General features: G+C 37.2%; 1 protein-coding gene across 13 annotated transcripts in view; it reads right to left on the bottom strand.

Moving 5' to 3' along the window:
- The window catches only part of Tlk (Tousled-like kinase), a 298,447-nt gene that overhangs the window by 176,016 nt on the left and 96,376 nt on the right, over positions 1-26,055 (bottom strand). For 2 of the 13 annotated variants that reach the window (XM_074175736.1, XM_074175738.1), the window contains exon 1: positions 23,008-23,047. The exons of the other annotated variants lie outside the window; for them this stretch is intronic. In XM_074175736.1, the coding sequence (XP_074031837.1) occupies positions 23,008-23,032 (25 nt within the window). In that variant the 5' untranslated portion in view covers positions 23,033-23,047. Of the gene's footprint in view, positions 1-23,007; positions 23,048-26,055 lie in introns of those variants that run through there. 13 annotated transcript variants of the gene reach the window in all.

The raw sequence follows: 26,055 nt of genomic DNA, 5'->3' as shown, positions 1-26,055 counted from the left end.
AGGCAAGGAACCGGTTGCCCCTGCAGGAAAGCTTCCTCACCTGCAGGAAACCCCAAGAAGGTTGAAGAAGCCGCGCAACGACAGTAATATCGCTGCACCTTTCAAACCCTGTGCGGAGGCCACCGTGAGACACCTCAAGGTTGCCAAAGAGAGTGTGTGTTCGGCGAGTCTTGGCCTACACCTGGAAAGGACAGGATGGACGATGACCTAGGAGGACAACTCCTCGGGAGGATGTACAATGAGTCTCATGTGGCCTGAGTCTACACTCACCCTCTCTTCTCTACAGATACCAGAAGACAAAAATGTTTGGGACAGAATTAAGCTGAGAATCGAAAATAAAAAAAGTTAGTTGTTGGTTTCTTTTGATATTCTTGAATTATTTCGAAATTATTGTAGACCTAATTGGAATTATTCTGTTCAATAGAGAACAAAAGCAATAATAGTTATAATTTTCAAAGTACAATATATAAAGTGTTTTCGATTTTTTCGTAAAATTGCAGATCTCTATCAGTATCCAGATAACTTCTGTATTATTTACTAGACACCCAACAAATAATTTACGTTTAGGCAAATTTTTGTAATTTTCGTTGGGATCCGTAATTTATCGTGAAATAAAATACAGCCCATGTCACTTGCTATAAGCAAAACAAAATTAGGTCGGTTGTGCAGTTTTTGTTAACAAACATACAAATAGTTTGAATATTTTATAATATCAGTTTAGATAATAATCTTGTATTTTTTTTTCAAATTAGTTCTGAAAAGATAGAAAAGTTCTGAAATGAAGTTATCTAGGTTGCCAAAACTACGGCGTCAAACTCTGGTTAAATTCTAATTATCGAAATAAAAATGATATTGGTTCATGCGAAAGTGTCTATCCTAGCAGGCTAACAGATGAGACCTCGTTGATTCTTAGCCCGTACAACTTTCAAGGGTTGCTTTTGTAAAAAGATGACAACTGGGAAACACGAATTTGATATAATGTTATTCCCCAAACAGGGCATTAATATCTTACTATAATTTCATCTAACAATTCATATAAAGCGTCGAATATACTTCTACAAATTTTATATCGACAATTCTACCGAAATACTTAATTTGCCCGGAGTACAGTCAACTGCGAGGAAATTCGACGTCAATATTTTAAATTCATTTGTGAAAACGACGCCTGGCAACATCGCGACTAGGTTCAACGTAACGAAAAAATCACATTGAACACATCCGCTAGCGTATGGATGTTTAAATATAAAACACTATTATTGATTAGTTGTTATCTTTGTCTTGGGACTGGTTAGAAAACAGAGCGTGATCTGGGGTCGATCTGTCACTTCTAAAATAACTCCTACAATGATGGGATTATTCATAAACATGAATGTAATAGGATTATTAGATGGAGGGTAGTCAAAATATATATCCTGTTTTACCTGGGTTAATTGAACAATAAGTGATAATATGAAAAAATACGAGAAAAAGATTTCAAATCAGGCTACTTCACGTCGCGTCGTTTCGATTCTGCCCCCTATCTTTTCGCTTTCTCGGTTCAGTACTACATAGATCATTTTCTTACTTCATTAGAGGTTTCCATAATTTGCGCATCTCTACTCACGCCCAGCTGAATGCATCGTTGTTCAATATTATGCGGTTTCTTTAAACTTTCTCTCAGACCAGTGTTCCTCCTTGTGGATGGTTTCAGCTACGGGCCACTAGATATTATGTTGGCGAGTCCAAAAATGTTCCGTTATTCCCGATGTACTTTTTTTTTGCTAGGTGTTACTTATTGGTGTCACTGTCCACGTTTGATGATTATTGTGAAGCTGCTACAGTTGATATTCCCGGATCTGGAGCAGATTCTAATGTTGTACTTATCCTCTCCGGACTCCCTCGGACTTAAGGAAGGGATTAGCACTGATTATGACGGCTTCTTTTCCTTGCGAGATTCCTATTGTTTTCCAGCTGAGAGAATAATAACGGAATACTCTCAAGAAATAAATGTAATGTACTAGGAAGTATAACTTTAGCAACCTCACGGTGACATGTCACTAGTAACGTAGTATTGAACTTGTCGATGATAGCGCTGCCTAACGTTCGATTACAACAGATAATCCGGCTGAACGACCCGACTACGAGTTCAGATCTCCATTTCCTGGTCTCGCATTCTTCCGGCGAGAGGAGCTGTGGAGAGCTAGCTGGATATACATACACATAAGACGAAGGCGATGGTGGCCTCTGACCCCCATGTTGGCGGCGGTCACAGAAATCAATACCTTGCCAACCGGCATCGGCATTCTCTCGTCGTAGTTCTTCTCTGTCCGCATTATGTGAAGAAGATACAAACTTGTAAACCCAATCATGTATTTCAGAAGAGAAGCGACAAAGACGGCAAAGAGGTATGCGGCTGATTTCGCCGGGACGCCGGGTTAGGGATACGGTAGGAAATATCGACGAATATGCGTCACATCCAAACACATGTCGGCCAATGAGATTTTTTCACTTTCAGCAAAATATAGTAGACGATCCTTCGATTTCGGATACATTTCACCTACTTTTATAGACACGTAAGGGAAAGAAGACAAAATTCAGAATAGTAATTAAATATATAATCTCGGGACATAACCTCCAATTATTAGGGGAGAGTGGGTATGAAAGAGCCATGCTTTGAAAGAGCCGATGTGATTTTCTACCACTTTCCAAAATCTTAACATAATTTGATTTTAATGTTTGTATGGCAACACTGAATAGTTGTCATCCTCAAAAATTTAACAGTTCTGCGAAAACGAATGGCGTTGATAGACCACATCAAAGATTTTAGAACCAAAAACTATTTTTTTTGCGTTCACTCAATTTGTTTTACAAAGAAAAGTGCAGCATGACTTGATAAAATTGATATGTTGTATTGCTAAGCATATATTTAGCATTATTTTACGATAATATTGATATATATATATATATATATATATATATATATATATATATATATATATATATATATATATATATATATAAATAAATATGTTTTATAATAAAAATATAATAAAATAAAAATGTTTTGAAAGAGCCACTTGTGGAGGCTTTGAAAGAGCCGGCTCCAGGATGTAGTACTCCAAAAATCATCGCTGGAAAAGTGTCAACACAAATTGGACAAGTTACTTCTGCTGATATTTCCACCTCATTGTAGCCATAGACTCCAACCTCTGGATGTTGCGGTGTACGGGCCTTTCAAAACAAGATATTAAATAGTTATGAACTAGTAGATTGTTATTTAAGACTGATAAATAATTGGTTTTCACATAAATGAGCAATTTTTGTTTGATAAGATTTATATAACAGATAAATAGTTTATTAAGTGATTTTTATTTGCTGGAAGACTGTTTTTTCTGTAAAGAGGAACCCGGCTCTTTCATAGCACATACCAAGCTCTTTCATACACATGTTGCTTTGAAAGAGCCGATTTCCCTTTTTTCTTTAAGTTGTCATATTACTAATTTCTGTCATAGTATCTCATTTTATTTTGATTCGATAACTATGACTGTTAAACTAATTATTTACAAAAAGCAATTTTATTCAATAACCATCACCTGACGTTAACTTTTTTTGATGTTTTTCAAAACTTGCTCTTTTATACACACTGTCACATATGTTATCTTCCACCAAAAAATAGTTGAGTAAGGTTACTTAGCACGAGTGTCTGGCAACAACTAGTGTACGGGTTTAAAAAAATGTTCTATACAACAAAAATTACGCCGAAATTATGAATTGCTCAATATCATGAACTCTCCTGTTTCAAACTGATCATTTTACATATATATTTAAGTTTTTAAAAAAAGGCGACAATAAATAGTTGATACACTTGGAGAATCTTGACTTGTTCAATGAAAATTAAACTTGACCTTCGAAGATTCTCAATATCAAATCAAAGGCAGATGTAAAATTAATTCATGTTTGCAATATAAAATGTTAATTTTCATGCAAATTACACCAACATAGGCTGATCATCGTTCTGAGGTTCAACTCAGTACAACTCGAAATTCACTGTTCAAGAACACTTTCATTTGGAGAACTGCGTTTATGTGGAATGAATTTCCTGAGAACGTTTTTCCAAATGCATTTTTATGTCCAGCGACTCAAATCCAATAAGAATCATTACTTTCGCACAGGCACCACTCTTAGGGCGCCTTAAAGATTTTCCTATAGTGCTTGTGTTTTGCCCTTAAAACAAATCGCGTCGCTTACAAGAACTCGGCCTTTCGCAGACCACGGCTTGGCAAATTTTGCGTCGTGACTTGGGCCTGCACCCGTACAAAATTCTGACCCAGGAACTGAAGGTAAACGACCATAGACAACGACGTGTGTTCGCTGAATGGGCTCTGGAGCAGTTGACAAAGATCCCTAATTTTCATTAAAAAATCATCTTCAGCGATGGGTGCGTTAACAAACAAAATCATCGAATTTGGGACGATACCAATCCACATGAGATCCAAGAGCCGTCCAATGCATCCCGAAAAAGTTACTGTTCAGTGTGGATTTTGTGCTGGCGGCGTCATCGGTCTATATTTCTTCAGCGTTGGCCAGGCCATCCCAGTGTGGATGATCTTGACACCAACGACATGTGGTTTCAATGTAGTGCCACACAGCTCATGCCACATTGAATAATCTGCACGAGCGATTTGAGGATACGGTCATCTCACGTGGAGGTGATGTGAACTGGCCACCAAGATCATGTGATTTGACCCTGTTAGACTTTCTGTTGTGGAGTTTATTCAAGTCGCAGGTGTATGCGAATAAGCCACAAACCACAGCGGTCTTCAAAGCTAATATAACCTAAGCCATCGATCACATTTAGCCTGATTAATGTGCCAGTCATGGAGAATTTGACATTTTGAATGCGCTCCACCTAGATAAGCCGTGACGGACATTTGAACGATGTTATACTCCACACATAATGAAAACTTTCGATGATATCACACACACACACACACACACAATTTGTTTCATTTCAATTTAAAGAGCGCTTAATGAATATTGGGTGGGCCGTTATTAAATGAACGTCCTTCATTCTTCGATGAGTCATATTAATAGTAAAATACACATGTCAATTTGACTTTATTGCACAAAAACTTATGGGAAAGAATCAAGTATGATTTGCCAATGAATCCATTAAAAAATGTAAGTCTAATGCTATTGGCAAATCTAGTGAAAGTTTGGGGATATCTTTGTATAAATATTTGGAAGAGTTGCCAGCCTCTCTTTCAATATGGTCACTTTTAACAAGTTTTTACACGAGTTAACATATAAAATAATCTGCAGTAGGATATATTTGAAAGCAGGGGGGTGGGGAAATTAGTGTCATGACGTCGAAAACCCACTCACACGGGACAGTATCTAAACCAGGAATCCAAGGTCAAAAACGACCTTCAACAGAATGCTTACTCCAAAGTGATGGTGGAACAGGCGTTAGCTAGAAGACAGCAAGAGGTCCACAAGGAAGAGAAGCCGACACAACCAGTACTTGTACTTCCCTACATCAGAGGATTGTCGGAAAGGATAAGAAGGATTGGGTCCAAGTTGTTTCAGATCTGGGAACACCTTCTGTAGCAGTCTCACGAAAACCTGGCCACCAAACGCGGACTGCGATTCCAAGAATTGCATTTACCGGATACCCTGCGAGTGCGGAGAATCATACATCGGTGAAACTAAGAGGCCATTGGAAGTTCACATTGCCGAGCACAAAAAACACACACAGCGAGGAGAAACCAGCAAATCAGGAATAGCAGATCATGTTTGGACTCATCAACATAATATCAAGTGGGCTCAGGCTGATATCATCTACAAGAAGGAACACTAGTTTAGGAGAAAATTCAAAGAAACCGCATATATGTTGTCCAACAACGCATTTAGCCAAGCTAGCGTAGATATACGTAACATACGGAAACCTCTGATCAAGCGGAACACGACTAACCCCCGCTAATCAGTCAGCTCCCGCTAACACCTATGAAGCGGAGAGAGGGAAGGGAAGGGGGATAGGTGACAGCAGTCGAATGATCTATAAATAGTCAGATCTCGAAAGAAAAGTCCAGTTATCACCCGAAGACCATTGTGGATACTAACAATCGAAACGTCGTGAAGTAACTTGGTTTGAAATCTTTTAATTTTATATTGTTAATTTTCATTTCTTGTTTATATTTTTTTTTATTTTCCAGCTCGTGTTGATAGTTCAATTTTTTTTTGATTGTTGATTGTATGTTATTTCATTGTAATTTCAGTTTTTGCTTGATACAATTGTTTTTTCAGCTAATCATTTTTTACAGATTCTTTTAGGGATTTCAAATCAATTTATATCATACTGGCTTTTACCCGCGGTTTCCCTCGCAGGTGATAGAAGAAAATGACAATAAATATAGAAAAATTCCAAACAGCTGAAATTATAAAGTTTGTTCTGGTTCTAACATCCAAAACTGTTTGGAAACTGCGCAAGACATGATGCGTACAAGCAAAAAATCTCAAACAGTCCGAAATAGTCTCGTAAACTTGTTTAAACCAGAACGCTTTTGAGGAGACCACTGTGCCACCTATCGTATATATGAAGAGATGAAGACTAGAAAATACTATTGATCAAGTCCATTTGGTTATGTAGCGTATCCTTATAGTCAGTTCAAATGTTATCTAACCTCAATCATCAATTATTCAAATCAAATAGCCCAAACAAATCTCCACACAAATGCGCATGAGTAACGGGAACAGTTTTCAACAGTTTCGCCTCGAGAGCAAGAACGATTCGGGACGGTTCAAAACAGTTTAGGATCATTTTGCAGTTGATACTAGAACAGAGGATTCATCAGTCCGAAATTATCCTCAATAAACCAGAACGCTATATATCAATTAGGCATAATCCTGACGCCCTAGAACTTGAATTTCGTAAAACCAGAACAAACCTATAGTCAATTGGATTGGATTGGAAATTGTCGTGACTGTGAATAATACAGAGCGACGGTATTACGTTACAAAGGGTTTTTATCTTACATAAAAAATAATTGTTTTTTTTAAACAAAATGTATCCTATGTTACTTCTAATACCTCCAAGAACATGTGTACAAAACTTCATGATGATCGGTTGAGTAGTTTTCGCGTGAAACCGTAACAAACAAACTTTCATTCGCATTTATAATATTAGTAGGGATTAGACAATGGAAGTCCGAATTGATGAAATGCACCACGAAACATTATCAACCACCTTCAAACAAATGTAAAAATTTGGGTGTTATTTCCTGATGTGTGAACAATTTTCTTCTAGAACTAACGAATAATATGGATTTCATCATTGTGAATTTTCATTATTATTATTATTATTGAAAAGAGAAAACGCATAAGGCACCGTGCGCCTCAAGCGCACGTTTACCTTTGACCGTGACTCAGGCGAGGCCATCACAAGAAATCCCAACGATTTAACAGCTAAATCGCAGACGACTAATGCCGGAATATTCTACAGATGTCGCTATCTTCGAGGGGCAACAAACCGATTTTTCTAACTACCTAACAGGCCAAGAAAATCGTGACGAACGGAAAGAATTCTTCGATAGCTGAATGTTATCCGAGCTTCGACCTAGGTTCAGAGGCGTTGAGTTCAGATTTGTGGTATCGTAGAGAGTTCAGCGAATGTATTTCCAGTCCACTGGTGTACACGAGAACTAATAGTCTTGTAATTATTTTTTTATCTCAATTAAAAAAAAAGATCTATGTCCAAACGAAATTTCAGTTTTTCAAAAAAGCTGCGTGAATACCCAAAACATTAGGGTTGGCGTGACTTGAATCAAATGAATTGCGATTTGAATGAATCGACTGATTTTTAAACAATGATTAGAACTGAAAAAAAAACAAATTTGAGCATTTTTTTCTATATAGAAGAACATAGACTTTGAACACTGGAGTCACGATTGAAGAGAACAAATTTCTGGCTGGTAGGCCGTGGTCGAATGAAACCTAAAGTATCAAACGTTTCGTCAGCTATTGCGGTAGACACCATCAGTGGTACATGCATTGACTGCGAGTACGAAGGTTATAACTCGATCTACTCTACCGATAAATTGCAGTGAACAAGATGATTGGAAGTGACCATTGACGCTGACAATATTACTCCTGTCAGTTTCACTTTTCCTGGACCTCCAGAAAACAGTGCCATGTATGGGTTTAAACAGTAGAGAATTGATGCCAACTTGACTTGCCAAACGAGCATCGATAATCTAGCGATCGATCTCAAGGGCGGAGTTCCATATACGTCGGCAATATTTCAAAGAATATCTAATTTGAGATTTATAAAACATTGAATTAAATAGAACTGGACATTTTTCGATGATTTTTTTTCATTTCCAAGATATTTCCACCGTTGAATTTTATACATGATATGAATACATGATATGAATGAATACATGAATTTTTGAAAAAATAAGGTGAATTTTAATTTTTCTCAAAAAATAATAATATATTCATTAATTTATATTTTGTCGCCTTCGAAGTAGTCCCCATCATATGTGAAACACTACGCCAGGGTTTCTTTCAATCCTCCAAGCAGTTGTGATATGCATTTTTTTGGTGTTCTCAGCGATTCGTTTTTGTCTCCTCGATCGTCGCAAAACGCCTCCCTTTCATAGGCTTCTTCAATCTTATGGACAGGAAAAAGTCGCAGTAGGCCAAATCTGGTGAATATGGTGGCTTAGGCATGATCACGGTCGCCGTTGACGACTTTCAACAATTCCTGAGCGATGCTAACGCGATGGTTTTTTTGGTAAAAATTCAGCAGTTTTGTAACGAACTTCGCAGCCACATGCTTCATGTACAAAATTTTCGAAAAAATTGCATGAGCCAACCGAATTACCAATATCCTCAGCAACTTCTTTAATAGCGATTCGACGATTCTCCATAACAATTTTCTTCACTTTCTCAACATTATTATATCTAGAAGAATATGACAAATGTACAAATGACCCGTAAAAACTAGTAAGAGATTATTGAAATGGGTAGAAAGAAAAAAGCAATAAGCATATGATGCCCAGAACTTTCCAGTCTTAGAAGAAATGGACAAGTCAGAATGCCCAAATATCAAAAAATGGTAAACAGTAAAACTGGAACCGATGGCGTAGACGTAGAATAAATTCAAAACAAGCAACTTTCCCAATCACCAATCACTTTTCTCAACGCGCGTTTCACTAATCAAGCTGAAATCTTCAGCAGATGAAAATGTTTCTTCATCTCCCTACCAACGTCTTCAGGGGATGAAAAAACTTCTCCATCTCCCGTCAAGCAATTCGAAGAGAAGAGGATAAAAGTTATAGAACCTCAACCTGCTTAGGCCAACCCACTACAAATATTTTAGATTTTCTACACAACAAAGGTAAAAATATTGCTTTCAAAACTAACAACTTCAGAAAAATCGTGTATAAATTATCATGTGGGTGGTGTCCAATGCTTTATATAGGTCAAACTGGAAGAATGTTCAAAGCCCGCATAAAGGAACATAAAAATAGTTTCCAGAATGGAGAAATAAATTCCACATATTCCACTCATTTAATCACAGAGGGACATGAGTTCAACCATGAATTCAAGCCCCTCCTCTCCCAGAAGAAAGGTTCAAAACTAAATCTGTTGGAGAGTATTGAAATATACAAATTCACAAAGAAATAAATGTCCCACGAACGATTAAACTGAACTGAATAGATCGCCGTTATTGAACCTGTTTATTTCCAGGTAAAAATAATTAAGTATACTTACGGTACTTTGGAAAAAAAAAATTCATATAGTTAATGTTAGATTCATTAATTAGACAAGTAGGTAATATGTTAGAGAAGGTATAAAATAGTTGTATAGTTCAAGTAAACGATATAGTGCGATATAGTACTATTGGAAGTTAGGTTCTTCCAATAGTTCCCCATAATTGTGTTATTCAATAATAATTTCTGATTATATAAGAATCACAATAACTATATTATATATATATATATATATATATATATATATATATATATATATATATATATATATATATATATACCTATATATATATATATATATATATATATATATATATATATATATATATATATATCATCTTCTAGGCACTCCTCAAACTACAGTTTGAGGAGTGCCTAGAAGATGACAGTACTATCAACTGTCGAAAGCGCTCGCAGATAATTAATAGTAGATATGAAGCTTCAAATCCTTTTTGTAGAATTTAATATTGAAATACTCAAAATAAAGGAAAATTAGTTGCATCAATCAATATATATATATATATATATATATATATATATATATATATATATATATATATATATATATATATATATATATATATATATATATATATATATATATATATATATATATATATATATATATATATATATCTCAGTATGGTGGGTCCATACTTTTCAACAATACTCTCAAGGGCATACACTTTTTCAAATGTTTTTGTCTGTTAAACTTCAAGTAGTTGGTTTTTGGTATAGTTATCTTCAAAATGCAAATTGTTATCCATTAAAAAACTTTATATTTCATCTTTCCTCGAATTTTTATTAGGTACTTTGATGAGCTGTCGCGAGTGAAGAATCGTTGTCAAGAACTAATACACTATTCGCATTCAAATGAAAACTTTAAGTAATTATTATAACTGCACCAATATCGAGTTTCAACACTCAAATCGCGATCAGTTCCTGAACTGAACACTGACAACACGACGGCTCGCATTCTATTCGTCACCGTAACATGACTTCAAAATTTAGTTTTATGACTCTTCAGCCAATCATAAAACTAGGTTAGTGAAAATCATCCAATACGAACCGCCAATTCTTCAGTTCACCTGGACTAGCTGGCAGCGGCTTTATCTCTTTGTACTGGTTTTATATTGACCTTTGAGGGCGCCGATAGCTTTAAGTGTTCACATTAAAGATTACTTCGACTATAATTTAGAAGTAACTTTTAGTTTACGCTTGAGGAAGCTATTGTATAGCGAAACACATGTCGCGGTTTTTGTAGAACTCTCTATAGAGAAAATCAACTGTATTAATCAGTTTTTTTATGAAGACATTACTTCATCTCCTGAAGACGTCAACTTGGTTGGTGAAACGAGCGTCTAGAACAATATTGCATTTCTGGTGATAGGTGAACGCGTGTTGTGATTGAAAAAAGTGCTTAAAGTGCCTGTTTTGAAAAAAAATTGGTTAAATTTCAGGCTTTATTGAAATACAAGTATTAAATGAATCTGATACATGAACAGTAATTTATTGGACTGTACATATCACAAAACAATGGAATAAGAGTAGAACAAATAACAAAAGAAGTTAACGAAATAAATCAAAAACTATGTTTCAGCATTGAGGAAGAACACAACTCAAAACTTAACTACCTGGACCTAACCATAAGATATAACCACAACAAAACACAATTTCAAATGGCAATATACAGGAAACCTACACAAACAAGCTCCACCATACCCGCAAGTTCAAACCATCCACCATCACACAAAATGGCTGCCTATAACGCATTCATATATAGAATGTTAAGGATACCACTCAGCAATGAAGCCCGAAACAAAGAACGGAAAATCATATACCAAATAGCGAACGAAAACGGATACACCCAAAAGACAATAGATAAACTGGAAAACAGAATCAAACAAAAACACAACACAACGATGGACAGCATTTACGTACGTAGGACACCAAACCAAAAAACTAACAAACATCTTCAAACCACTGAACATCAACATCACATACAAGCCGAACACGAAGATAACACAAAAAATAAACAACTATGAAAAAGAAGGAGACAAAGACCAAAACGGGATATACAGTATACAATGCTCAGACTGCACCAAATTCTATATCGGCCAAACCAAGAAAAAACTGATCCAAAGGTACAATGAGCACAAAAAGGCATACATGAATCCAACAGTATATAAATCAAACCTTGCAACACACGCCATACAAAACAAACATATTTTCCCCTCACCAGAGAACATAAAACTAATAAAACAAATACAAGGGAAACCGCATGGACATTTGGAAAAACTTGAACATCCATAAATTCAACAGTCATAAATCACTTATCGAGGAACAAGTACAAATCAAAACACAACAAGATCTCACATTCAATATATTAAACAAAACCATACACATTCCTAGAGAAGATCTAACACGAAGAAGAGTACCTGAAGCAGAACAAATACAGGCAAATTTACCCAAAGTACCTGAAATACCTGAGTTAAGACGCTCTGACCGTATAAAGAGACAGACAACAGGATGACCAGTTCAGTTTGAGGAGTGCCAGAAAGATTGCTGAAAACGGAATTCATTTACCGTCTTAACGATAAACTCACCCTCTACTCGAAAAATTGATCACAACTCGACGTATCGTGAATACAAATAAAACCTTAGCGACACCGGGACCAATTTAGTTGCGCATCGGCAAATTCTTCTGGTAACGAGACGAAGAAAAGGACGGCAAGATCGATGCAAAAACTCGTCACGTTCTCCAGATACAACCGCAGATGGAAACAAACCGTCAGACAATTCTAGAATTCCGCACATGCATTCTAAAACTACTAAAAGGTAATATTGATTCTCGAGGAATTTGTCGGAGGAGAAAATATACATTAAACATGTAGCGTTTACCGGATATTATTGAATATGTAAAGATTTGTGGTTTGTGAACTTATTTATGGTAGAATAATGAAGTTTTCATCGACTTTCTTTGAGTATTTTCACCTTACACAATTTGAAAAAATATAAAAACTGCAATGGAAGAAACAGAGAAATAAAAATCAAGTGATTCTACAAACAGCATCACACATTCAACCACCGTCAACTCAACAATTATAAGCTCAACAGCTAGGGCCGTCGCCATGGGGGGGAGCCTCCCCCCTGCTTTTTCGCCTTGGGAAAAAGTTGGAAAATTTTGGGCCATGAAGATAGAAAAAAATAATAGCAAGAAAATGAATAAAAATGAGAGAAAAGAAAAGAAGAGGTAATAAGGAGAGAGAAAGAACCAGGAAAAGGTTGGGATTTCCCAACATGCATAACTTGAAGAGAATTCTGAGTTGTTTGAAATCTTCAAAAAAGTTTAATTTCTCCCAAGTAAGAAAACAGTCCTGAACAGTCCACAAATTCTGAAGTGACAATTTTATAAAATTCCCAACTTTTCGCTGTTTTTTCGACTTGGAAAAGTTGGGAAATTTCGGGCCGTGAAGATAGAAAAAATAATAGTAGAAAACAATAAGCACAATATTATTCAAGTGTTCATTTGTATTGAATATTCCTATACATGGTGGATATGGTGGAAGACCAAGGACCTTGGTCCAAAGTAGAATAATTCCTATTATTATTTTTATAATCACCAAAATTTATTTTTGTTTGTGCATACCCTAACGGGCATATAAGCATTCAGCCAATCTTTGGATAGCTAAGTAGGAACATTAATATATTATATTAGTAACTAATCCCTCGGCTTTCATTTCTTCGAAAGTTGGGAAACTTTACTGGTGATGTTGGGAAAATTTGGATTCCCTCCCCCCCTGGTTTTTCTTTTCGCTACCGCCCTATCAACTGAAACATCACACAACTGAGGTTATACCTTACATCCCGGGATTATCTGAAAAGATAAGACGAATTAGAAATAGATAAAATGTTAGAACTTCTTACCAAACAAAAAATACACTGAGATCTATGCTCATACATACAACACAGAAGTAAGGATAAAATCATGCATTTTTTAAAGACAGAACACAAGAACTACAGGAAAATCTTTAAGACGCTGTGAAAGCGGCGTCTGTGCGAAAGTAGCTATTCACATTGGATTTGAATCGCTGAAGAAACGATCGATTTTCACTTGCTATCGTCCAACCCGTGTTAGGAATCACACGTTAAAAGGTAAGACCTCGTTAATCCTTAGCTCGCACAAGTTTCTACTTCTGAGGGTTGTCGTTCGTAGGGGCGCGACAGCTGGTTAACGAAAGAACAGATTTTAAAACAGATTTTTTAAACAGCTCCTTAGAAATGGATCGTGTCTGGCCACCTGTCTTGAAGAAAAATATGGATAGTGGTGAAATTGCAACAAATTAATATCAGAGAACATCTTGTACTACATTGAATGTTTCAGAAGTCAGCTACTCACATCGACATATTCAATATTTCAAAAATCCTTTGACATTTGTCCAGGAAGATCAGAAATAAAGTGAATCAGCGAAGAAAAAACTGCGAATAATGATAGATTTTCCTAATTCTGAAGACGGAGGCAGATTTTAGCCTCCGAAAGGTTAAGTATCTATATAATTTCTATGTTCTTTTTTTGATAGTCAACATCATTAAATGATAAGTTACTGCCAAATAAAACCTTTCTTTTCGTGAAAAATGATTTGAATTCAAGCAGTCACTTATCGGGATGAACTAAAAAGTGTGCGGTTGTTTGCAAGGGGTTGACAATGTTTCATGATGAATTTTACTAGTTCGGACTTCCATTGTCTAATATGATTTGAAATCTCTGATAGAACAAATAAAATTTAAAAAATTAAAATAGGTAAAAATAATAATTATATTGAGCAACAAAACGTCAAATGAAATTGCAATAGAATAAAAATGAGCAGTAAAAAATTAAAAGTTGAACAATTAAAAATGGGAATTTAAAAAAAAATGTCAAACCAAGGTACTTCACGACGATTCGATTGTTAGTATCCACTATCGTCTTCGTGTGACAACTGGACTATTTATTCGTTATCTTGTTTAAGTCAGATTTATGGGCCTAGGGCCCCTTATCCTTTCGGCTGTTTCGAGTTTTTCTTGGGTTCCTGTGGCGGGGCGGCAGGGGATGCATGGTCCTCTGTCGTCTTCTTTTGGCTCTTTGCTTTGTGTGTAGTCGCAGCGTACTTCTTTGGCTTTGCGGCCGTTTAGGCACTGTTTCTTGTTTTATTTTCCAGCAAGCATGGATTGCAGTACCGGAAACTTCACTAGAAGCGCCTGCAGCTGCCCTAAGGCCGTTGGGAGACCTTCGGGAGAGCTGCAGGCGTTCTCTGACGATGAGACGGCCCTCGCATACGAGACGTCGCTCCTGATTGAGTTTTTACTGACAGGCGTTGGGTTTGTGGTCTGTCTGTTTTCGTTCGGCCTATCTGAGGCCCTTTTATTTTCAGGGCGTTCTGGGCACTCATGGAAGATCGCTGGGGGTTCTCCCTTGCAGTTGAAGCATCGCAAGGGCGAGTTTTTAGGTCTTTTGCATTCCTTGGTCATGTGCCGTACGGCACATCTGACGCAGGGTGGAACTGCTTTACAGTTGCGTTGCGTGTGACGGAACTTTTGGCATGTGTAACATTGCCCTGCTCGGTTTCTCGGCTTCTGTGTTTCGGCGGTTACATGGACGTTTTGAATTTCGGTGATCTCGTATATTTTGTTTTGGCTCCTTGGAACTAAAACAAGCACGAACGGTATCGGTACCTTGTTAGCTTTACTCAGGCAGGCTACGGAAAGGATCCCAAATCCTTCGCCCTGGAGTTCAGTCGCACTCTATGGATTCTGGGACCCTGCGAAAAACTACTCTGAGTGGTTTTTCGCTCTTCATTGTATAGGTGTGGTAGGGTATTTTCTCTTGATCGAGGATCCGAGTAATTATCCTATAATCATCTGTATTTTTAAGGTGGGCTTTAATTCCATCTGTTGTGTGCCCGCAATATGCAGATGTTTTGCGCAGCAGCAATCGTGTTAAAGGCTTTCCACTTTTCTTTTGCGCGGATTGTTATGGGTGGAGGCTTATCCGCTTTTTTGTGTTCCTGCTCGCTCATTTTTCGAGGCGTCTGTTACTAGTTCTTCGTCGCCTACTTCCATTGAGTCAGGTGGCGGGACTTCTGTTTCTTCTATATTTGCCGGCTCAGTTTTCTGAGTGGGCTTTTGAATTTGATCTTCCAGTGCCACGCCCGGCTTTTGTGGTAAGGCGGGCGTGGTTTTATTTGATTTCGGCTTATTGGTCCATATAGTCTGGGAAAAACTGGGTTTTATCTGTTTGCTTTGTTGAGCCGTTTTTGGCTCTTTTTTCTCTTTTCTGGGGCCTTTGCCGTTTGACTTTCTTCGCTCAACATAATATCGTAGCTGTCCAGATCGATGATGTCAAAGTCGGAGTCGATAAGGTGATGAATTTGAGATTGTTTGTTTCTCAAATTCAAGTCCATTCTTTTTGCAAATAATTTATAAGCTTCCACTAGTTCGGTACTACTTATATCATAGTAATCTATAATAATTGATATTATAGCCAGACCTGCTTCTTTTGGCTTTTTACGAACTTTCGTAAAATTGAAAATTGTTTCTATAACTTGCCTCATCTCGAAAGATAGATGCTACACTTCGAAATTAGCACAACGAAAATTAGTCTACTTGTCAACTTGACAGCTGTCTAACTGGACTGGACAAGAGATGACTATTTATAGGTCATTCGAACGCTTTCACCTATCCCCTCTTCCGTCTCTCCCCTACACCGATTTAGCGGAGGTTGACCATTCGCTTGAATAATAGTTTTCATATGTTGCGTATCTCTAAGCTAGCTTGGCTGAATGTGTCGTTGGACAACATATATGCAGCTTCTTTGCACTTCCCCTTAACCCAGTGTTCCTCCCTGTGGATGATCTCAGCTTGGGACCCCTCGATGTTGATGAGGCCAAACATGATCTATAAAAACTCTAATTTCCTTCATAAAAAAACATTCTTCTCAACCTGCACGGGAGGAGCATAAAATAAATTTATTAAATATATGTTTTGATATCTCCATTCAACATTCGATATGGATGCAAGAATATCGCCCCTTCGAGTGTATATTATTCGGAAGGACAACGGAGTAGACGGCATCTAGGTTCAATGATTTAAATATCAAACTGGGTCATAAATAGAGTCACAAACATTCAAATATTACTTGTTACATCTACATCTTTTAGAGAGATGTGCTTCTGTATTTATTTATATGTATCAGCAATCTAATCTTACTATATATTATAGAAATCAGGAATGAAAGAATTCGAAATAAATACCAAAGGTTTATACAGTTCCTAATAAACTAGAGCCAAAGTTGACTTGCTTTACAACTGCACAGATAACACCATTTATCCACATCATTCCAAGTTAATCTCACTTCATGAGGAGACCGTTTCAACGAAGAACTTTGTAGGCAAACACTTTTCTTTCTTTCTAGCAAAACCTATATTTCACATAAATATTACCGACATTGAAGACTGCTTTGCGTTTTACTATCGGTCTGGTATTTTCCAAATAAACTATTATTTTCGGCAACACTTACACAATAGGTATTTTGAAAGAATTGTCGTTAAAACTGCGAACATATTCCGTGAAAATTTCTATACAAAATGTCAGTTGTCTCAATGCAACCTGTCATTAATTTATATAACTTGTATTCGAAGTCTAAACATTTCAACTCAAGATACCATTGTATTTTTGGCTACGCCGATTCGAAAATCCAACGTTGATAAAACCTCCCCCATTTACAGAATTGTCAAAACATTCCAATAGTTACTGTAATGATGTTTAAATATTGATGTCCCCTTTCCCGAGGTTTGAAAAAATACATGGAATCCATGTTTACTGATGATAAGTTATCGCATTATTGCAAATTGTTTTATATTCAAGTAATGTGTTTGTTCAGTATTGAATATTATTCAGCCACTATACGTTTCGTATGGAAAATGTGGTACTTGTTCAGCTTTTAAATAAATACGTTGTTAAAATACAAGTCTAATGACTGTATCGAGGAGAAACACATACGTAATAAAAATGAATGTATCGAAATTAAATCTCAAAATATTCACCCCTTCAGTTTCTACAAAGTAGTAACTGAAATTATTAATACGTATTTCATGGATAACTATTTGGTAACGAAACGACACTTTCATCTAGGGGGGTCGTAGCAACTCAATCATTTCACAACCCTACAAAATGAGTGTAACCTGTGCCAGGTGAATAATGGAGGTTCTACAAAGACCGCATTGTCCGGGTCTATACACAATAGCGAACACACAATTTAGGGTAGGTGGGTTGTCGAGATTGACTTGAAATATTCACGAGGTTGGTGTAGGTAAAGATTTTTTCTATAAAATAACGGATTTCTGAAATTAAAACGGTTCATTGACTAACAGTACTGACGATACTATTGAATCACTTTTGATGTAAATATTTTCGAAGTTATATTGTCCTTCCAATACGTTCGAAAATATTAGCTTCCATGTTCTTATGATAGTCAACATTGCAGGCCTCAAGTTTTTTTTTTCCACATAATTTCAAAGAATTCGGAACCCATTCTCTACTTCTTCCGCAATGCACAATGATTAGTCGTGATCCTTTGATTGCAGGAATGTTAGGCGTACACATTCTCGAACCATCAGTCCACTCTTTCGTAACTGTGTCGTGGGTGTCATACAAAGATTCGTCCAAATAGAAAATTTGCCGTTGTTCTTGTCTATATTTAGTTATTTGTTCTAAGTATTTGTTACGCAATTCCACTATTTTTCTGCTTTCCATAACTGCTTGACGTTTGTTTAGTATTTTAAATCTAAGTCCTAGTTTCTTCAAACAATTCTGAAGAGTTTTGTCACAGCAGCTCACGTTATGGCCGGAAGTATTCAATTTCTTCTTTATGACTTCAGTTGTAGCAATCTCATTGCTTTTGTAACAGTCGAAATTATTTTTTTCAATGATTTTATTAGATGAACATCTAAATGTTTTAGTAATCCTGTATCACATCGCGTCTTGCGATCATAAGGTTTGTTTTTGACTATTTTACGTACAGTTGAGAAAGTAATTTCGGTCAAATCTTATGTTGCTTGTAATAGTTTGTTTCCCTCGAAACCAAACTTGAGATGTAGATTCTTATATACATTGAAACATACTCTGTGTTTCAATATTCAAATGCATTCAAATCTCATTCACTGGTATCTCTTTTTGGCATTGTTCATCAGCGCTATTGGAATCAATACACAGGAAAAATTCTGCATTGTTATCACACTCGTTATTACTATTAGTACTTGTCCAAGGACGCCACATTTTAAACCAAAATTTTAACTAATCATAACTGCATCAATATCGAATTTCAACACTTAAATCGCGATCAGTTCCTGAACTGAACATTGACAACACGACTCTTATAACCATCCTCGCATTCTATTCGTCACCATAACCTGACTTCAAATTTAATTTTATGACTCTTTAGCCAATCATAAAACTCGGTTAGTAAAAAGTATCCAATACGAACCGCCTATTCTATACTGTCCACGTGGACTACTTCGCAGCCGGTTCATTTTTATGTATTGGTTTCTTTGGCCTTTGAGAGTGCAGACAACTTTCGCTAGTTGCACACACACCGATTTTGGACGGCCGACTTTGTACCGGTCGTCCAAATTCCAATAGTGAACCCTTGTGGGAACGGGACCTTGCACACATGCCTACCGGTGATCGTCGCCGGTAAAATACCGGTGAGCAGCCGTCCACTGCCACTGTATCGCCGGCAGTACCGGGAAGTAGTGGCGTACATGACTAAATACACTCTTGCATACTCACCGGTTTTTTACCGACCATTCCAGTCTCGAATGCTCGGTGAAATTGTAGTTACTACGCATTAACTTCGTTTTGGTAGTGCGTGCTAATTACGACAACAAAGCAACTGATTGTTTGACTGATAAAAATCCGGTGAGTGTGCAAGCACCCGCTACCAATAAAATATCGGCCGATTTTATACTGTCCGTCCAAAGTCGGTGTGTGTGCAACTAGCGTTTAAGTATGCACAATATCGTTTACTTCGACTGTACCGGTCAAAGGATATCCTTTGTATACCATCGCGAATTAGCAGCAAGATATTATCGTTTGGAACAAAACTCGAAAGGATTGAGGCAGTCTTGTCAAAGATATGCATACGACCCCCTGGCCGTATCACTACAGCCCGCGATCGCAATGTGTCACAGAAAGAAGAATCCATGTTCTTTAGAGCATTTAGACTTCACTTGATTTCTCTACGAAATTTTTATATACGCACACTACATTTATAAGTAATTTCAAGGGCAGCGCGTGCCTAGACCAAGGCCGTAGCCAGAAAACAATTTTTGGGGGGGTTTGGTTTGGTGGAACAGTTGAAAAACATGAAATATAACAATAACGAAAGAAAGAAAATGGTGTTACATGAAAATGTATATTCATTAGAAAACCATTACAGAAATAATAACAACTTTTTACAAAATCATAATTAGTTTTCTATCTTTCTTTGCAGCAAACAAATCAATTACCTCCTCGGTGTCGATGTCAATTCTACGGTGGATTGACAAACCGTTTAGTCGTTCCTGGCTTGTGGAGTTTTGAAAATAAATTTTGAGGCGTTTCAGAGAAGAAAAAGTCCTTTCAGAGGTACATGTGGAAACAGGTAGTGTCGCCAAGATCTTTAAAAGTTTGTACGCACATTGCCGTAAGATTTTTTCATTGTATTTCGGGAAAGTTTTTTCAATATTCTCTTTCAAACACTTGGTTCGTTTTGCCAAGGACTTGATAAAATTTTTAACGGATTTTTTAATTCCAATAGTATCATCTGTATCTGTAGAGTAGGGAGGGTGAGTGTAGGCCCACGCACTAGGCCACATGTGACCCATAGTACATCCTCCCGAGTTGTCCTCCTAGGTCATCGTCCATCCTGTCTTTTCCAATAAGATGGACAGGTCACGAGGAGACATCTCCTTTATATCGGCAGGTGTAGGCCAAGACTCGCCGAATACACAGTCTCTTATTGACGATAACTTCGGGCACTCGCATATGATATGCCTGACAGTTTCATCTTCCTGTTCACACATCCTGCATAGAGATGTGTCCACTAGCCCCATATTATGGAGGTGTCTTCTCAGTTGACAGTGGCCAGTCAAAAATCCTACTGTTAAGCGTAGACTTTTTCTGGTCATCGCCAGATATTTCTTCGGCGCCAGCTTCCCAGGGTCGACCAGGGTTATCCTGGCAAGATTGTATCCTTTGATTTCATCCCACCTCTTTAGGGATTGAGCATGGGTGTAACGTTTGGCTAGCTCCGCAATTGTCGAAGTCATCAGGCCGTATGTACCACTGGATCTTAAAATTCTTAGTCCAGCCGGTTCCTTGGCAAAAGAGTCGGCAATACGATTAGTGATTAATTCCATTGTCGCGGTTGGTATTGTTCTCATGAATACTGTGATGTTTAAACAAGCCAATCGTTGTATTTGATATAATTTTTGGATGACCGTTGCTTGTAAAACTTTCGGGGGGGGATCAATCCCCCTCAATCGTTGTATTTGATATAATTTTTGGATGACCGTTGCTTGTAGAACTTTCGGCGGGGATCAATTCCCCTCAATCCCCCCCTGGCTACGACCTTGGCCTAGACTAGCAAGAGAGTGTTAGTTAGGTGCTTATTTAGTTCTAGTGAGCACTCAAATGCATTCAAGCCTTTGAAACAAAGTTGCGGCTGTGGGAAAATAACATAAAAAATCAAACTATATCATTTCCCTCATTTAAAATCATTTGGCACAGTGAACAAAAAAAAATGGGTGGATGTTCTCAACTTCTGCAAACTCTGAAGACTTCTACAAAATGAATGAAATGGAACTCCTCCTAGAATGGAGCAACATCCCAATGGATACCATTGACGCCCTTATTGTTTCCATGCACAGGCGAGTTAATACCTTACTACAGAACAGTGGAGGACATACCGAATATTAATGCTTTTTTGATTTTGGTCTAAAATGGTTTTCTTCTACATTTCAGATTGTGATAATCATGTTATTATGACCTATTTTTGGTTTGTATTTTTTTCTTGGCTCGAAATAATTTTCTTGTTTCATTTTTCATTATTTATCTTGTTAATTATACTGGAGAATTCAGAATATTCGCCACATTCTTGAATACAATTTAGACGAGTATTTTGCTATCTTTATATACAATATTCGTACAATTAAATTGTGACTCAAAGTGGTAATGATATAAAATTACATGAAATATCCATTTGAAACGACATGAAGATCAAGAATAAACACAAGACCTGACAGTGGAAAAAGTAAAAAGCAATAAGGGGAATGAATAAACCATATCCTTGCTCTTTAGGCTGAAGAGTCATAAAAGAGTCATAAAATTAAATTTGAAGTCATGTTAGGGTGACAAATGGAAATTAGGGAATGCGGGAATGGTTATCGCCGTCGTGTTCAGTTCAGGAACTGATCGCGATTTCAGTGTTGAAATTCGATATTGGTGCAGTTAGAATTACTTGAAATATTTGTTATCTGTTTAAAATGTGGCGTTCTTGAACAAGTACTAATAGTAATAACGGATACTTTTTCCAGTGTAGTGATTCCAATAGCGATGGTGAACAATTCGAAAAAGAGATACCGGTGAATAAGATTCGGATGCATTTGAATATTGAAACACAGAGAGTATGTTTCAATGTATATGAGAATCTACATCTCAAGTTTGGTTTCGAGGAAAACAAACTATTATAAGCAATATCAGATTTAACTGAAATTCCTTTCTCAACGAATAGTGGAATTGCGTAACAAAAACTTGAAACAAATATCTGAATATAGACAAAAACAACGGCAAATTTTCTATTTGGACGAAACTTTGTATGACACAGTTACGAAAGCGTGGACTGATGGTTAGAAAATGTGTACGCCTAACATGCCTGCAAACAAAAAAAGTAATTTTTGTTGAAAAAACTATATGGAGATTGGACACTTCCATATTAATGGTGGAAATAAATTCATTATTGATTTAAATGACGATGGTATTAGTGAAACAGAGAATATGGAAAATATATATATATATATATATATATATATATTATATATATATTATATATAAGATATATATACTATATACAACTGAACTATAGAATTGGTGGAAAAACTATTTCGGACATGAAATACTGTGGATTTCGATACTTGACACTAAATACATTTTCAACATAGAACACCTCAGCCCTTACCCGCAGCGGATCTGAGCACGGCCATGGCATAACCCTCCCGACCACCTCGGCAAGATACTCCTCGTCTTCGGCGAGCCACCGCGGTGGCGAAATCACAAACTCCGGTTAACAACGTTCACGCTGGCGCGCACAATAATTCTCACCCCGTTACGTACGACATTCGTCCTCCGCCTCCGTATCGGCGGAACTGAACAGAATGGGCCGCGATGGGCCCGACACAGCGCACTCGGATGATGATGCACTGCGGCCCAACTTCGCTAATGAGCGCCATCCGCCATGTTACAGAGCCTCCTCGTCTCTTTCGATGTGTGCGAGTATGTGACGGGATAAATGCGAGCCGCGGGCGGTAACCGGCGGCGGCTTCCGTGAGATGAATCAGACACCGAAAACGCCGGCAACCCTAGCGAAATACCTGAGGAACGAGTTAGGAAAATATTATTGGTTATCATCCAAAAAAAATCGGTGGATAAAAACCTGCAGATCACGGCCAATGGCCAATAAACGCAGAAAGTAGCTTCAACACATTTTCCTCTTCTTTCTCCATTTTTATATTTTCCCTATCATTATTTTTCATTCATACTGTTTTTCCGTTTTTATTACTAAATAGAAATAAACGATCGGGTGCTTTGATGAGCACTGGCTTTCCACGCTCTAGAAACAAGAAAAAATTATAAAGGGAAAATAGTGCATAATAACATGATTACCAGAATCTGAAATGAGGTAGAAAATCATTTAAGAGCGAAATCAAAAATGCATTTATATTCGGTGTGTCCTCCTCTGTTCTGTGGTAAGGTGTTAACTCACTTGTGCATGGAAACAATAAAGGCTTTAATGGTATCCATTGGGATGCTGTTCCATTCTTCTTGGGCCGCGAGTGTGAGTTCCGGGAGAGTGCTAGGAGGATTAATTCTGTTTGAGATTGCTCGTTTAACTAAATCCAACGCTCCAATTCCTTCTCCCTCTTAGTCACGGATTATGCAGAAAATGATATCCGAACTTTTCATGACTTTACAAGTTCGAACCAAAATCATTCTATTATGTAGATACTCAAAAATCAAATGTACAGCCCTCTTTGTTGTCGGGGCAAACATAACCGTGAACGGACGACTTCGAATGCAAACTCATATGGAGATGCCTCATTTTTCGGGTATTTACGCCGAGTTAATACAGCTACTCCAAAGGAGTAGACTGAGATCGGAACGGTAAGTATATGTGAGGTAGCATTTTCGTTCCCAACAATTTTGATAACCAAATCTGTCGATAGTTCCTCAAGGAGGGTTCCTTCGTGAGAGACGTTGTTCCATCCCAATTGAGTATGCATGTTGCTTCCGTTACCATCATCTCACGATGATGCCAACGGAAGTAACGAAAGCATCATCTTATGATGATGCCAACTTGTTTAGCGAAAGGCGCGTTTGGAGACAGTGTATTTGTTCTGGCGTGGAAAAAGTTCCAATTCTACAAAATGAATGAAAAAATAGAATCTGGTTGAGTTGTGTTCTTTTTTAGGGAGACAGTAGATGTTGTAGATGTTGAATTTGAAACTTTTTCGAAGAAAATCATTCTATAGGAGGACATACAGGGTGTTCCTTAAACACATGCTAATATTTAAGGAGGTAATTCTTAGACCCATTTAAAAAAAAACTTCCTATGGACGTATGTCCTAAACGCCTTAACTTTTGAGATACAGGGTGGCAAAGTTTTCAAAAATAATCAGTTTTTTAATAATAACTGAGACAATTTTGTAGACATCTTTGGCATATTTGGTACATATGTTCCATGCCTCAAGGTGCATTTTCTGATGTACACAAATTTGTATTTTTTCAAACAGTGGCATCCCTACGAGTTTCGCATTGAATATTTTTTTGGGGGAAAAAGTACTACGCCAATGCTTTCTTTTCAAAATAAAATCATTTTTAAAATCCTCATTAATTTTTGAGAAAATTTGATCTCCTGGTATTTCTTTGTCCGACGCATGATTTTCACTCAAAAAAATAAAAATCGACAGAAAGCAAATTAAGAAATTAGATTAATTCTAAAATGAATGAGAATCTGAAAATTGCTTCATAACGCATTACCAATTCCCTAATAATATTTGAAAACATAATCTGCAAAAAAATAAATTTTTCACAAAAACGAGTTTTATTTTATTTTGTGACAGTAAGTCTAAACGAATAGCACAAATTTGTTAATTAGTAAGAATACCAAAACTGATTATAAAAATTGTTGGAAGTGGCCACCTGGACTTAGTATGCATGCTTCCGCCCTTCTACGCATGGAATTACGCACCCGTTCAAATATTCCCGGCGTATTTCGTATAGTTTCACACGAGGCAACTATTCGCTCTCTTAAATCTTCTAAAGTATTAACGGGAGTTTTATAGACAAGAGTTTTAAGGTGACCCCATAAAAAAAATCTAAACTGTTGAGATCGGGGGATCTTGCTGGTCATTGTTGAGGTCCTCCGCGACCTATCCAAAGATTAGGATAAACTGTATTTAAATGATTTCGGACAATTACACTGAAATGAGCAGGGGCGCCATCGTGCATGTACCATATTCGATTCCTTAACGCAAGTGGCACATCTTCCAATAACCCAGGTAAGTCTTCTTCGAGAAAGTGTAAATAAGAACGACCATCAAGGCGTCCTGGTAGAAAAAATGGGCCTATTAGATGATCACCTATAATTCCTGCCCATACATTAACCGAAAATTGGTGTTGGAAATGGGTTTCGGTTATTGCATGGGGATTTTCTTCAACCCACACATGATTGTTATGGAAATTTTGAATGGCATTCCGAGAAAAATTTGCTTCGTCTGTGAACAAAATTTGTGTCTCAAACTGCGGATTTAGTGCAATACTTTGTAGATACCACTGACTGAAGTTCACACGCTGTGGAAAATCTCTGGGGAGTAATGCCTGCACTCTTGAAATATGGTATGGGTATAACAAAAAATCAACCAAAATACTCCAAACAATTTGATGACAAAGCACCGCTTCCTCAATTTCAGGAGTTCTTACTTCACGAGGTCTACCTTCCGGAGTCCCT

The sequence above is a fragment of the Leptinotarsa decemlineata genome, unplaced genomic scaffold (genome assembly GCF_025532065.1).
Source record: "Leptinotarsa decemlineata unplaced genomic scaffold, Ldec_3_MD MMD2_tig00001064_RagTag_RagTag, whole genome shotgun sequence".
NCBI lineage: Eukaryota > Metazoa > Arthropoda > Insecta > Coleoptera > Chrysomelidae > Leptinotarsa > Leptinotarsa decemlineata.
This window is presented reverse-complemented; position numbering and strand designations above follow the sequence as displayed.